Source organism: Aethalodelphis obliquidens, unplaced genomic scaffold (assembly GCF_003676395.1).
Source record: "Aethalodelphis obliquidens isolate GAN/ISIS:26980383/991018 unplaced genomic scaffold, ASM367639v1 scaffold66, whole genome shotgun sequence".
In the NCBI taxonomy this organism is placed as follows: domain Eukaryota; kingdom Metazoa; phylum Chordata; class Mammalia; order Artiodactyla; family Delphinidae; genus Aethalodelphis; species Aethalodelphis obliquidens.
In genome coordinates, this window is record NW_020838010.1 from 4418053 (window position 1) to 4433185 (window position 15133).

General features: G+C 37.3%; 1 protein-coding gene across 1 annotated transcript in view; it reads left to right on the plus strand.

The window, feature by feature from the left end:
• The window catches only part of ALG13 (ALG13 UDP-N-acetylglucosaminyltransferase subunit), a 74740-nt gene extending 73716 nt beyond the window's left edge, over positions 1 to 1024 (plus strand). Inside the window, 1 exon segment of the mRNA XM_027089530.1 lies at positions 105 to 1024. Within this exon segment, the coding sequence (XP_026945331.1) occupies positions 105 to 367 (263 nt within the window). The 3' untranslated portion in view covers positions 368 to 1024.
• The last annotated feature ends 14109 nt before the right edge of the window (positions 1025 to 15133 follow it).

Below are 15133 nucleotides of genomic sequence, written 5' to 3' on the forward strand. Positions count from 1 at the left end.
TGGAGTTAATGCTAAATTTCATTTTTACCTGTAAGAACATCCATTTATGTTGATGTTAATGAATCTTTGTATATGAAGTGTACTGTATGCTTTCTTTGTTTCAGGTACTTTTCCAAATGCTGACCCTGCATCTGTCCCTCATGGAGCATTCTATTATCCAGTGATGTCAGATCCCTGTGGGCAGCGACCTTTGCCAGGTTTTGATTCCTGCCTTCCTGTTGTGCCAGATTATCCCTGTGTTGCCCCCTGGCATCCAGTCAGTGCAGCATATGTTGGTTCTCAAATTCGTGGTGCTATGAGTCCTGGGCCACTTGCCTATATTGCTTCACCTCCCTCACCTTCTCATTGTGTACCTCAGAATATGTAAGATTCAGCAGTATGATGTGTTCTTGCACTGCCATTTTTCGTATTGTTTGGTTTTTAAAAAGTGTTTTATGTTAGTGTTTAAGTGATTTAGAGTGGTTACTGTTGTATCTGTCTTTAAGATTATTTTACCTTTTGATTTAAAATAGTACTTTAAAATAAAGGAATATTTCTTTGGGTTGTGAATAAGGACATTGAGGTGAATGTACAACTAGCCCCATATCTGAGCATATTTCATTGTATTCAGCTGTTTTCCTGTCAGCCAGCTTGTCAACTTTGTATTAGCTGATGGTACCAATTGATAAATGGAGTAAATCTTACAAACTGTTGCCTTGGTTCCGATGTCACACATAATATTAAACCATGCAAAATTGGAAAAACTACTTTTTCCTAGAAAATGAAACAACAAAACCAAGAGCATTTGCTTCTGGGTAACTAGCTTAATATTAAGTGAGAGTGCTCTTCAGGTTTCTTAAGAATTGTCTGATCTGAGTTGTGTTCTATGATATTAATCAGTTCTGAAGGCACATGGTGCTCTGCTTTAGATTTATCCCATGTGCTGTTGTTTAATATTGGATTTATGTAACCATTTTCCTGCACAGTATTGATGTCCTTTGCACATTTAGCAGTAAATAAAAATTAGCATTTAAAATTGCTAAAATGAGTGAGATTTTCTTTTGCTTTTTCATGGCAGCACAGAGTACCAGACATTTGATTGTTCCCATATGTTTTCCCCCTAGTATTTTGGTTGCCAGAAAATGTGAATTTATAGCATGGATTGGCAGGGTCAGTTGAAATGTTATTTAATCTCAAGACATTGCAATGCATACTACCATATCCAGTTCTTTTCCCTAAAGAATGTCCCTTTAAGTTGTGTTTCTGTTTTTTAAAAAAAAATCTGTTAATTCTCTTAGGGAACTTTAATCTAGACTTACTTTCTCATTGTCCTATATTTCTAATGGTTGTTGAATCTTTAAATTGTTGTTTAGATTTATCTTGTATCTCTTCAGGCCTGCCTTGTCTTCAGCTTTCTGTGAGACACATTTTATAAGCCCTTCTGCCTTCTCCCTTCTCTCTCTTTCATCTACTCAAAGACTACAAGATTTTCTCTATGCATTCAGTTCTCCTCTGAGGGGTAATTCATCATGAATGCTTTGCTCTGTCTCACCTACAAATAGCTATTTTAAAAGTGTTCTTTGGTTGCCGCAAAACCTACTTATATTGCCTCCTTTAAAAGTTATTTATGCTTGTGAACCATTCTGTTCTTTCCCACCTTTCAGCTATACCCCAGGCAAAAAGAACCAATTGAGACTCAGGGCTCAAGGTGCTTGAACAGGTTAAAGAACTAGAGTGGAATCCATTGCAAAGAAGATATCCTGTCTTCAGTATACTGTTCTCAAGATGATTGATAACAATGAGCTTCAAATCAGTCAGTGTATTAGTTAAGGCTTCTGCTTCGTAATAGACATGGAACTGGTAGTGTTTCGGTTTTGCATCCTGGATCTTTACAAGTCCTTGCTCTACAAGTTGGCATCTGACAACTTTAATAAAGAAAGATGGGCAACAGTGCACTGATCTTTCTAACAACCTCTGTATTAATGTTTCAGCTTTTTTTCTGCTAACCTCCTGGGTTCTCAATTTGTGCAGCCTGCAGATTGTTTTATGTTCAAAGGTTTATTTTAGTCAAGTTTGAAACATGGAACAACCCCTCTCCAACATTTTTCAAATATGCCAGCATTTCTGAAATGTACATAACTCACAGCAAGTGATTGTCCTGTATCTTCAACTGTCAGTGGTTCACTAATTAGCTTCTAAGCAGTGTTTTAGAAGGTTGTAGTCTATCTTGAGAATGTGGATCTGGAAATTGTGTGGTTTTGAGATAAGTACATTTGCCTTAGGCTTCCCGTTGATTTGTTTATTTTTTAAACTTGTAGGTTGCTGCCTTGCCTTGATTTCCATTACTAATTTAATGCAGTTTAATGAGATGCTTATTATTAACTTAAAAACCCAGGATCAACCTAATTGTTGTTACCAGTGTTGAAATTAATGGTATGAATGGTCTGTTTAAATCATACTAGTCCACTTGTTTATGCTTTACAGTCACACTTCTCTAAGAAATAATCAAGGAGTGAGCCCTGACCCTCCTATTGTTTTGTGAGTTGGGAGGGTGAAGGTAACCTGTACTGCAGCAGAAGTCTGCAGGGGGTTTTTTTTTTTTTGGGGGGGGGGGGTACGCGGGCCTCTCACTGTTGTGGCCTCTCCCGCTGCGGAGCACAGGCTCCGGACGTGCAGGCTCAGCGGCCATGGCTCATGGGGCCCAGCCGCTCCGCGGCATGTGGGATCTTCCCGGACTGGGGCACGAACCCGTGTCCCCTGCATCGGCAGGCGGACTCTCAACCACTGCGCCACCAGGGAAGCCCTGCAGTGGTTTTTGAAGGCAGCTTCTGGGTTAAAAATAAAGTGGTCTTTCTGGTAAAAAACAAAAAACAAAAAACCTAAGACTTAACATGTTTAATCAACCTATAGTATAAGCACAGTGGTAGACTTTTTACATATAACCTCTGTAGTTGCTTTTGATATTACAAAAGACATCTTTGTCTTTTTTTCTGTTGTTATACCCAACTTTCAACCATTGAGAATTGTTGGGGGAAGGAGGATATAAAGGCACTGTGGTTTGTTCTGGACCCTTTACTTTCACCGCCTTCCTGAGATAAATCTGGTTTACACCAAAGGTAGAAAGCTGGATCATTTCCATAGTGAGGAAGAACAATTAGAATTCATTTTTATGCTGTGTATATTTATTCTCAAAACTAATTGTGGTTTTCTGCCTTGATTAAGAGCAGATGAAAATATTGAATCTGTTTTACTGTTGAAATTCAAGACTTGTGAATTTAAAACATCTTTCATTTCCTTAGAGCCTATAATCAAGGCATAACCTTTTAATTAGCTTTGGAAGTAAAAGTATAAACAAATCATGATTTTTTTATGCGAACACCATACATTCAGAACTTAATTCAGACGTAAATCTCCATGAATAATGAAATAGTCCATTGGAGAAGGGTAGGGCATGAACTTAATCTAGATTTTTCTAAATCTGGGTCAAATTTTGTCCATTTTACATGAAATCTCTTTGAGGCCATTTATATTTCCATTTATAATAAAAAGAATTCAGGAGAACTAATACAGCAAAAGGCAACCTCTTGTTTCCCCCATCTTAGCTAGAATGTTAAATTTCAGTTGGAGCAACTTGATTTAGAACACTTGTCTTCTCTCCTGCCTCAGTCATCAAAGGCAGTTTCAGGGATGTGTGGGGTGCCTGTATGTGGAAAGATGGAGCTTCAGGAAAGGATGGACCTGAGTTTAGGTAACTACCCTACTGAGTGACTAAAACTGCTTGAGAATGATAAATCTGGGTATCATCTCAAAATAATCTGGGGGGGGTGGGGTTTATAGATGAAGATAAGCTGCATGTTTGTAACTGTTGAATAATAACTGTTGAAGATTGAGTTCATTGTGCTATTCCCTCTACTTTTGTGTTTGAAATCTTTCATAATAGTTGAAGAAAAACTACCTTGGTAACTGGCCATCTGGAGAGGTAATGTTTATAAAGTTAGTAAAAGTTCAGGTTTTTAAACATTTTGCCTTGAATCCTGAAAAGAAACAAGATCTTAGAGACACTGTCACATAAGGTTCATAGGTACCCTTGTTAAGCTATCTGGGGGTTGGGGGAAGCCTATAGTATAGGCAACTGATTCTTAAAGTCCTGTAATTCTCAAGAATATTCACTAGCTACATGTAAAACTAAATTATATTAAACCATGACATTTATTTATAGTTGAAACTAATTGAGCTGAGTGAACCACTTCAGGTTTAACTGCTTCATTGTTTTCTAATAATCACCACCACCACCACTTCTGAGTTCACTTTTCTCCTTATGGCTGCCAGAGGGGAGCTTGGAAACCAGGAATCCTTTAGTGTTGAAGAGCTTTTTTTTTTTTTTGTCTGGTAGGTGGCTCCTGCCACTGGCTAAACCTTTTATGAGAGGAGGGGTGGAGAGTAATTCTACAATATTGAGATTAAACTGAATCAATTCTTATGAATTCAGGCCAGTCAATGAATAAAATGTTAAGATCATTTTAGCCAAATATTAATAATAGTTATTGATGTATTGGTGTTATATAGGTGATCAGTCCCTTCACCTAATCAACTAACAAACCTTTTCTTGCAGATCTTATGGCTTTTTCTAAACTATAGTACAGCTTTTTCAAATCATTTGCAGAATTATAGAAAAAAAATTCTACCCTAATACTAGGGTATTAAAGTTCTTGACTTAAAAAACCTTTTATTTCCTTGCTGGTGTATTAAACAGATCAGAGTAACAATTTTTATCTTGATAAATTTCAGTTATGCAAGATAAGTTCCAGAGATCTGTTCTACAGCTTTGTGCCTGTAGATAACAATACTGTATTTTACGCTTAAAAATCTCTTAAGAGGGTAATCTCATGGTAAATGTTCTTACCACAATAAAAGAAATAAAAGTTCTACCACATATATAGTCCCACGGAAAAACAAACTATTTTATATTCAGTTGCTTTGCTTGCATCAGCAGTTGAACTTTGTTTTAATTTTCTTTCATTCTTTTAGCTCTGCTAAAAGAGCTTCAGCTACTCAAGAAGTTTTCTTCCTCCTACTTGTTTTGAAGCACGGTATAGATTTGGCTTTTGTTAACCTAGTTCTGCTCTTTTACTCACTGCTTATTTTTTTCCAACATTTTATTATGAAAAATTTTAAACATGAAAGTTGAAATAAGTGTGCAATGTATATCTGTATATCCACTACCTAGATCATATAATTAACATTTTACTACACTTAACCTTTTCGCATAACCATCTATAAATCCTATTTTTTGATGATTACAAAGAAAATTGCAGACTTAAATGCACCTCACCCCTAAACATCTCAGCATGGATATTGTTAACTAGAGTTCAGTATTTGTTAAAGGTTCTTTTTTAAAGGTTCTTTTCTTTTTGAGGTAAAGTTTACATGTGATGAAATGCACAAATCTTAAGTGTTTGATGCAATGAATTTTGACAAATCACACATCTGTGAAACCCAAACCTTTATCAAGATAGCATTTTCATCACTCCAGAAAATTCTCTCATGCTTTTCCCAGTCAGTCCCTGCTTACCCGATCCCCGTCCCCTAGGCAACCGCTTTTTCTTCTGATTTTTCTCCTATCATAGTTTGTTTTTTAAACTGTGTATAAATGAATCAGAGTATGTGCTCCTTTGTGTAAGGATTCTTCAACATAAGGTATTTGGGATTCATCCATGTTGTATGTGTCAATAGTTCTTTTTATTGCTGAGCAGCATTTCATTGTACAAAAATGCCATTCTCCTGTTGATGGATACCTGAGCCATTTCTAGTTTTTAGATACGCGTGAAGCTGCTGTGAACATTTTTGTACAAGTCGTTTGAGCATTTGTTTTCATTCCTCTTGGAATTACTGGGTCATAGGTTAGGTATATGTTTAGTATGGAAATGAAGGAGATTTTTCCAAAGTGATTGTACCATTTTATACTCCACCAGCAGTATATGAGAATTCCAATTGTTCATCCCCGTCAGCATTTGGTGGTATTGGTCTTTTTGATTGTAGCCATTCTGGTGGGTTTGGTAGTAAGTGGTATCTCATTGTGGTTTTAATTTGCATTTCCCTATGATTATGTTTAACACCTCTTCACGTGCTTATTTGCTAGTTGTATATATTCCTTTTTGAAATGCGTTCAAATTGTGTTTTTATTATTGAGTTGTTGGAATTTGCTTATACTGGTTGCACATCTTTTCCAGATATATTACTGCTTTTCAGATTGTTTTATCTAACCAATGTATAAATGTTATACACCCAATCACACTTAAAATAATTAGGCCAGGGCTTCCCTGGTGGTGCAGTGGTTAAGAATCTGCCTACCAATGCAGGGGACATGGGTTTGAGCCCTGGTCCGGGAAGATCCCACGTGCCGCAGAGCAGCTAAGCCCGTGTGCCACAACTAGTGAGCCTGCGCTCTAGAGCCCACAAGCCACAACTCCTGAGACCGTGTGCCACAACTACTGAAGCCTGCGCACCTAGAGCCTGTGCCCTGCAACAAGAGAAGCCACCACAATGAGAAGCCCATGCACCGCAACAAAGAGTACCCCTGCTCACCACAACTAGAGCAAGCCCGCGTGCAGCAATGAAAACCCAACGTGGCCAAAAATAAATTTATTTTTTAAAAAGGCCATATTTTTCACAGAACTAGAACAAAAAATTTCACAATTTGTATGGAAACACAAAAGACCCCGAATAGCCAAAGAAATCTTGAGAACGAAAAATGGAGCTGGAAGAATCAGGCTCCCTGACTTCAGACTATACTACAAAGCTACAGTAATCAAGACAGTATGGTACTGGCACAAAAACAGAAACATAGATCAATGGAACAGGATAGAAAGCCCAGAGATAAACCCATGCACATATGGTCACCTTATCTTTGATAAAGGAGGCAAGAATATGCAGTGGAGAAAGGACAGCCTCTTCAATAAGTGGTGCTGGGAAAACTGGACAGGTACATGTAAAAGTATGAAATTAGAACACTCCCTAACACCATACACAAAAATAAACTCAAAATGGATTAAAGAGCTAAATGTAAGGCCAGACACTATCAAACTCTTAGAGGAAAACATAGGCAGAACACTCTATGACATAAATCACAGCAAGATCCTTGTTGACCCACCTCCTAGAGAAATGGAAATAAAAGCAAAAATAAACAAATGGGACCTAATGAAATTTCAAAGCTTTTGCACAGCAAAGAAAACCATAAACAAGATGGAAGGACAACCCTCAGAATGGGAGAAAATCTGTGCAAACAAAGCACCTTACAAGGGATTAATCTCCAAAATATGCAAGCAGCTCACGCAGCTCAATATCAAAAACACAACCCAGGGCTTCCCTGGTGGCACAGTGGTTGAGAGTCCGCCTGCCGATGCAAGGAACACGGGTTCGTGCCCCAGTCCAGGAAGATCCCACATGCCGTGGAGCGGCTGGGCCCGTGAGCCATGGCTGCTGAGCCTGCGCGTCTGGAGCCTGTGCTCCACAACGGGAGAGGCCACAACGGTGAGAGGCCCCCGTACCACAACAAAAAAAAAAAAAAAAAAAAAAACACAATTCAAAAATGGGCAGAAGACCTAAATAGACATTTCTCCAAAGAAGATATACAGATTGCCAACAAACACATGAAAGACTGCTCAACATCATCATTAGAGAAATGCTAATCAAAACTACAATGAGATATCATCTCACACTGGTCAGAATGGCCATCATCAAAAAATCTAGAAACAACAAGTGCTGGAGAGGGTGTGGAGAAAAGGGAACACTCTTGCACTGTTGGTGGGAATGTAAATTGATATAGCCACTATGGAGAACAGTATGGAGGTTCCTCAAAAAACTAAAAATAGAACTACCATACGACCCAGCAATCCCACTACTGGGCATATACCCTGAGAAAACCATAATTCAAAGAGTCATGTACCAAAATGTTCATTGCAGCTCTATTTACAATAGCCAGGGCATGCAAGCAACCTAAGTGTCCATCAACAGATGAATGGATAAAGAAGATGTGGCACATATATACAATGGAATATTACTCAGCCATAAAAAGAAACAAATTGAGTTATTTGTAGTGAGGTGGATGGACCTAGAGTCTGTCATACAGAGTGAAGTAAGTCAGAAAGAGAAAGACAAATACCTTATGCTAACACATATATATGGAATCTAAGGGAAAAAAAGGTCATGAAGAACCTAGGGGCAAGACGGGAATAAAGACAGAGACCTACTAGAGAATGGACTTGAGGATATGGGGAGGGGGAAGGGTAAGCTGTGACAAAGTGCGAGAGTGGCATGGACATATATACACTACCAAACGTAAGGTAGATAGCTAGTGGGAAGCAGCTGCATAGCACAGGGAGATCAGCTCGGTGCTTTGTGACCACCTAGAGGGGTAGGATAGGGAGGGTGGGAGGGAGGGAGACGCAAGAGGGAAGAGATATGGGAACATAATGTATATGTATAATTGATTCACTTTGTTATAAAGCAGAAACTACCACACCATTGTAAAGCAATTATACTGCAATAAAGATGTAAAAAAAAAAAACCATGACTTTAAAAAAAAAAAAAAGGCCAGGACTTGCAACTGAGTTACTTGGCTGAAAGTGAAGCTGTTCTGGTATGCTAACCGGTGTTCTGGTGGCCTAAAAGTTAATTAAAATAAAAGACAAAACTTCAGGAATCTGAATTAATTAGGGGAAAGTTAATTGCTGAAAAGTCCATGACTACAGAAAAAACTTTAAAAGAAATGTCAACTGATAACTTCAGAAAATATTACCCAAATGTACTCAGATTATACTGGCTGAATAATGACCAGCTTAACCTCAATTTATGTGTCTTCTCACTGACCCACAGATTGAAACTGCTCTGTACGACATGTATCATTCTTTGGTTACTCAGAAGTTTTCAGGACAAGGCCAGTGAGGTTTGTCAGTGTCGTACACCATAGCTTTATAGCTGTATTGGTCCCTTCATGTCATCATCTCAAAGTTCTTTATGAATGCTTATTCAATTTTCTAAATATTTAATACAGCTTTGTTTAATGGGAAATATAAAAGAATGATAGTAATAATGTTTATTCTCAGTCATGAACTTTTCAAAATATATTGGACTGTGGAGGTCTCCCTTAAGTGTGTCTGCTGGTTAAATGATAGTGTAAGATCCACTGTTGTTCACAAATGTTTATTAATAATAGATGGCTATAAATGATTATGTTGGAAAAGGGAGGAACAGTCACCTTAAATCTGAGCAGCCATACATTTTGGAGGAAAAAAGTAAATGCTTTATTTTTGTTTATACTGAAGCTAAAGACACAAAATCATTTTATTGTACAAGATTCTTTTTAACACATTTAATGACAGTAACTTTGCACTTCCTACAGAAAATATTTAAATAAAAGTAATAGTTACTTAAGGAGGCTTTAGCTTTTAAAATAGTAGTCTGCAAAGCCAAATGCCATTTACACAAACACATTTGGAATTTCCCCTTTTTGTGATTAAGCTCGGGAGATACAATTTTAACCTTAAGTTCAATGCATACATTTTCTGTATGGTGATGTGTGATTGGGGCCTCCAACTAGGCTAAGAAAGTGAATTAAACACTGCCTGTTTTCTAAAAGTATTCTTTATTGTCTAGGAAATGTTGGCTCCAAACTACATTCATTGTTCTGAATAGGTAGAAATTCTTCATCCTCAATTTCAACCTGTTTTTGAGAACTCTTGAATCCTGTGAAGAGTTTAAATAGTGATTCTTGAATCCTACCACTGGTATGCATTCCTATGTTATAAGAAACAGACAAATTAAAATGCTTTCACTTGAGAAGGATGTTTATCCCTATCTGAACTGAAATGTCCTTGAGAAGGTCTTTGTCTTTATAGTTGAAATAAGAGAACATATGGGTTGACTTGTACTATGTTAGAAGAGTAATTTGACCAGTTAAAAATTTTAAGTTAATTTATCAAATTGGATTGCCTTTAACATTAAGAAAAATACAGACTAATGTGTTAACCCTTTGGGTTTAGAGGTTTCCTCATGAGCTCCCACAACATTCATTTTAGTGCCATTCGTTCCAATGAATCCTACTAGACACTCAAGAATTCTGACTGCTTCTCCTGCCCAAGTATACTAAACACAGTTATCACTCTGCTTATTGGACTACAAGCTACATTGCTTTGGTTATTTAAACTGATTGCTTAATATATGTTGTAAAAGGAAGTCCTATGAGATGTGACCAAAAATGGATGAATCTGTACTTCAAATAATATGACTGGATCTTATACGGGAACTACCTAGTGTGAACATGTGATTTTCAAATGACCTGAAAATTCAGCTAGCTGTTGCCATCCTCCCATTAGAGCCGCCTCCTACTTCTGTTACCAGAGCTCCTCCTGAATCCAAAACCTCCCCTCAATTTCCTGGGAAGGCCAGGGCTTTTCCTACTGCCCTTTCCCTGCTAACAGTCTAGTTGTCAGAGCCTCTATTATAAAGTGTGATTTCTTATGGATCAAATAAGGTTTGGGAAGCCAATACTGAGTTTACTTACAACATAAGCCATTGGAAGTTGGAATGTGTTTTACTGTTTAAACACAGATATTTCAAGGGTTAAGTCATGGTTGTTCCCAAATCAGTGGAGATTCTATATCTAAATATGGTGTTCTTTAATGTTTCCTCCTTGGGAGGCTGTAAACTTACTCCAATAAGGCTGCCGCTGTTCCAATCATGTTTGAAACTATAATAGATTCCAGAATTGAAAGAGGAACAAGGCCTCATTTGGGGGTGATGGAAATTTTTGTATCTTGATTTTGGTGGTGGTCCTAGCGGTGTATACAACAGTGAAGACTCACTGAATTGTACACTTTAAATGGATGCAGGTAGTTGTACACAAATTATTCCTCAACGTTGATAAGGAAAAAACTAGATTCCAAAGAGCAGTTTCAGGTCACTTCACAAACCCCACAAGAAACTGTCTTGGTATTTTATAATTGTGCCTATCAAGGTGCCTATTGTGTGATAGCACTTGAAAAATATTTTTTTACCAGAAAAAGTAGAACTCAGCTTGATTGCCCCAATTTTTACCAAATATGGATCTAAAGTTAGTTTTGACTGTTTCTAAGAATTTAATCTTACAAGATTATGATTTTCTACCATTGAGGGTATTGAGAGGTTGTATTGTGGATTTTGACCATCCTCCCAAAAGCAGAAGTCCACAATGGTTTGAGTAATATCAGCATTCGAATATGGGTGCAGCTTAAGGTGACTGCTTTGAAGAACAACATTAATTTGGGCACATTAATTCTGCCATGTTTATGAAAATATCAGTCTCATTTTATAATCTCATTTTATATGTTTATTCTAAATTTTTGAGGCTAAAATATGACATCAGGTATAGAATCTAGCGTTCTCCCATACTACCCTCTCCCACTTTTACCTTTTATTTCTCTTTTCTGTAGGGTTTTGGCAAATTCATTTTATTTCTTAGATAAAATTTGGGGAAATCAGTCCTTCCAGTAATTGGTCATAAGTGCATATTTATAAAAGCCAGTCAGTGATATTGCACAATTTAAAATGTAACCTTACTATGAGTCTGATGTGTTGAATTTAGGAATACAGTGGTCACAAGGTGAGAATGTGCTATGATCTGAAATTCAACCGAAATATAACTCAACCTTTGAAAAATGATTTACAGTTTGTTCAGAGCTAGTTTTCATATACTGTTGCACTTCTGGATTTTGTTGAGGGAGAAATGATGATGTTTTAATCCAGAAACTACATTTTTAAAAAAAGAATCGGGGAACGCCACCTCAATTTGGTTATCTAGAAAGTTTGACAGTATGGTGATTTAGCCCTACATTTTAAAGTGCTTATCCGTACTAGTCCGTGCTTTGAAAGCTTTTCCGTTTGCCTCTTTACCACACCATCTAAGTACCTCAAGCACTCCCCACAAAAATCCAAAGCCTCTTTTTTGTCTTGTCATCCAAGGGTCAGTTTTAAAGGTTGTATAAGACCAGAGAACTGTCAAGAGGGTTTCTAGGTTGGAAGGCAATCTGTCGCAATGTGTATTGTGGGGTATGTTGAACATTGTGGCAAAAGACACAGTGGCCAAGCCCAGCTTAACTGTACTTGCAGATGGTTGGCTACCATAGGCCAAAATAAAAGGCACACTGCCACCAAGGGTGATGTCTTAGTATGTGCATGTGCTGAAGTGCAGCTCCTGGGATGTTAGGTTGCTCTGGAACCTGCTCATAGATAAAGTCAAAGGGCAAAATACTCTGCACGTTGCTGAAAATGGCATTCACGCTGTAGACCATTATTTCTTCATTTAGTCTTCTGTGGTTCTATCAAGTCATTTGGCATTGTAAAGAAGGCTTTTCTTTTTGAGGGTGAGGGATGAGGTTAGGGCAGATGCGTGCCACAGTCATGGATTTATGAAGGTTGATTACGATGATCAAAAGTTGCCGGCTCTTTTTGTTACTATACAAATTGCCTTTCATTTGTGTAGCAATGGGAAGTTTCTACAGAGCTGTCACAACTTTCACATCAGATAAGCTTTTGGCATAAGGGCATTCCACTTAATTTTATATTTAAACATTAATAATTCTTAATATGTACATGTCTCTCAAGTACCACAAGCACTGATGGTATATCTTTAGGAAAAGACCACAACTCAGATCCAGTAAACTAACAAGTAGCATTTGACATATATACACTACCAAATGGAAAATAGATAGCTAGTGGGAAACAGCGGCTTGGTGCTTTGTGACCACCTAGAGGGATGGGATAGGGAGGGTGGGAGGGAGACGCAAGAGGGAGGGGATATGAGAATATATGTATACATATAGCAGAAACTAACACAACAATGTAAAGCAATTATACTCCAATAAAGATGTTAAAAAAAAGATATAAATCTACTCCAGAGCTTAAAAATACTACTAGCCAGCTGCCTGTATCATTCCAGCAATCAACTCCTTTGTTTCTTAATAAACATTCCATTTCTTAAAGCTCTCAAAACCGCCTACCAGCACCTTCTTCTCTGGACCACCATGCAGCATACAGATGAAAATCCTAGGCCACATATCAACATATGAATAGTCATATCTCAAGTATGCAGTAAATCTGAAGTATACAGACTTACTTAATTCACCAAAAATATATATTTTTATTTTTACAGGTAGGTTCTTTCTTCTGACCTACAAGCTTTATTCTTCAAACCAGAAACCCCAAATCCTGAGAGCTCTCAATATTAACAGTTGTACTACAGTGGATGCTGCTTTGGCAGTTCATTTTAGCAATTCCTCATCACATCTCAGGAATTTTCTTTCCATTGAAGTTCTCCCTGCTCCCCCTCCCTTCAAAATGATTTAGTAATTACCAAAAAAGGATGAAAGGCCAAGCCAGAGCGATCAAACGCTATTAAGTTTCATTGCATGTGTGTGTGTGCACAGACAAGGTTCTTCTCACTTTTACAAACATCCCCAAAACAGTGCAAGCCAAAACGCACATCTGTTGGAAAAAGTGATGGAAAGGGTCATTGGAAATACAGTAGAAATAGCATTTCTCTGTACTAAAGTAATGCTCACACTGAATTGGGGTACTCTGTTCCCAATGCCTAGTTCTACACCGACAAAGTGGATATTTGGAACAATTATCTAGATAAAGCAAGCCAAAGAATCTAAAATACACACAGGTTTGAGGCAAAGCCACAGGGTTCGGGGTTGGAGGGAGGTGAGAAGTAGGTGTGAAGAGTATTTTAAATGATCCAAACAATTACATCCACTTACGTTGGCTATGTCTATACATGCTATCTATTAACACTGTTTTGAAAATGTGATTACCAAAATAACATGATCAGTTTTTCTTGTGTACTTTTAAACAAGAAAGAATGTCTGCCTAACTTCAAGTACTTTTCACCTGATGGTTGAACAAACCAAGGTCTGGGCCACTTAAACTGTTAGTTAAAACACCACTTGAGTCTTACCCACAAGGCAATATGAACATCATATGGTTATTTATATTATCTGGCTAAGGTATCGACTCATATTTTTCAGTGAAGTCCCCAATGAAATTTGCAGAGGAGGTTTTACACTGCCATAATAACTATAAAGTTCTTATTGAAAAAGTATTTGTTCATTATTTAAGTCATTCAAAACGTAGAGGCTGTAGGGTTTGTGTGTGTGTGTGTGTGTGTGTGTGTGTGTGTCTTTAATCAAATTGCAGACAGATGTTTAGATGTTTTGGACTTAGCTGAAATTTCCTAAATCAGGTCAGAGTGGAATGAAAAATTACTATGAGAGGCAGAAAGAACCAGAAAATTTCAAGTATTTCCATATAAGTGGACAGAAGTATAACCTGGAGATTTATATGCCTATAAAATTTGGCATCTTCCAAAAATGATGATTTTGAATCATTCCTTTTTCTTTGTACTTCACTGGATTTAAAGCTAGAAGTGGAGGACATACTTCAACAATGGCCATTTCTGAATATGATTCAGACATTTTCTTTGTATTCAATAATATTTTTACCCTTACTAATGATCAGGGAGGCTTTAATGTAATTATGATGGAATCAAACAAATAAAATAGGTGGCCAGAAATGATAAGAAATTCACCTGTAATGGAGGTGAACCCTGGTATAGATACTTAGACAAAAAGTAAATGATTCTTGTACCATTTATAATTGTATTTGACTTTGGAACACATTTTTAACTTTACGTATAAATATGTCAGTCTGAAATTTGTGGAGTTCGTGGCATTTTGGGCAAATGAACAAAAAGGTATCTATAGTGGCCAATCCATTTCCACATCTCCTATGTATAACATAATATGTGTGCTTAATAATAAATGCCTTGTTTCCATAATCTAGAAGATTTGGGTTTATTGACTGGTTCTGTGACCTTGAGCAAGTCATTATCCTTCTCTGGACCTCCTTTTTTTTTTTTTTTGTATTTGTAAAATAAGACGATAGAATTGAGTAGATCCTCACTAAGTTTCTCTTTTAGCTCTTTTATGTTTATAAATTTACTCTCAAGTTGGCTTATACCTTCTCTGGGGTCAGAGAACATACTTAAACATTTGATTTGAAATATCTTTATTGATAGTAGCTGATCCAGAGGTTAGAGAGGTGAACACAAATCTCCTTC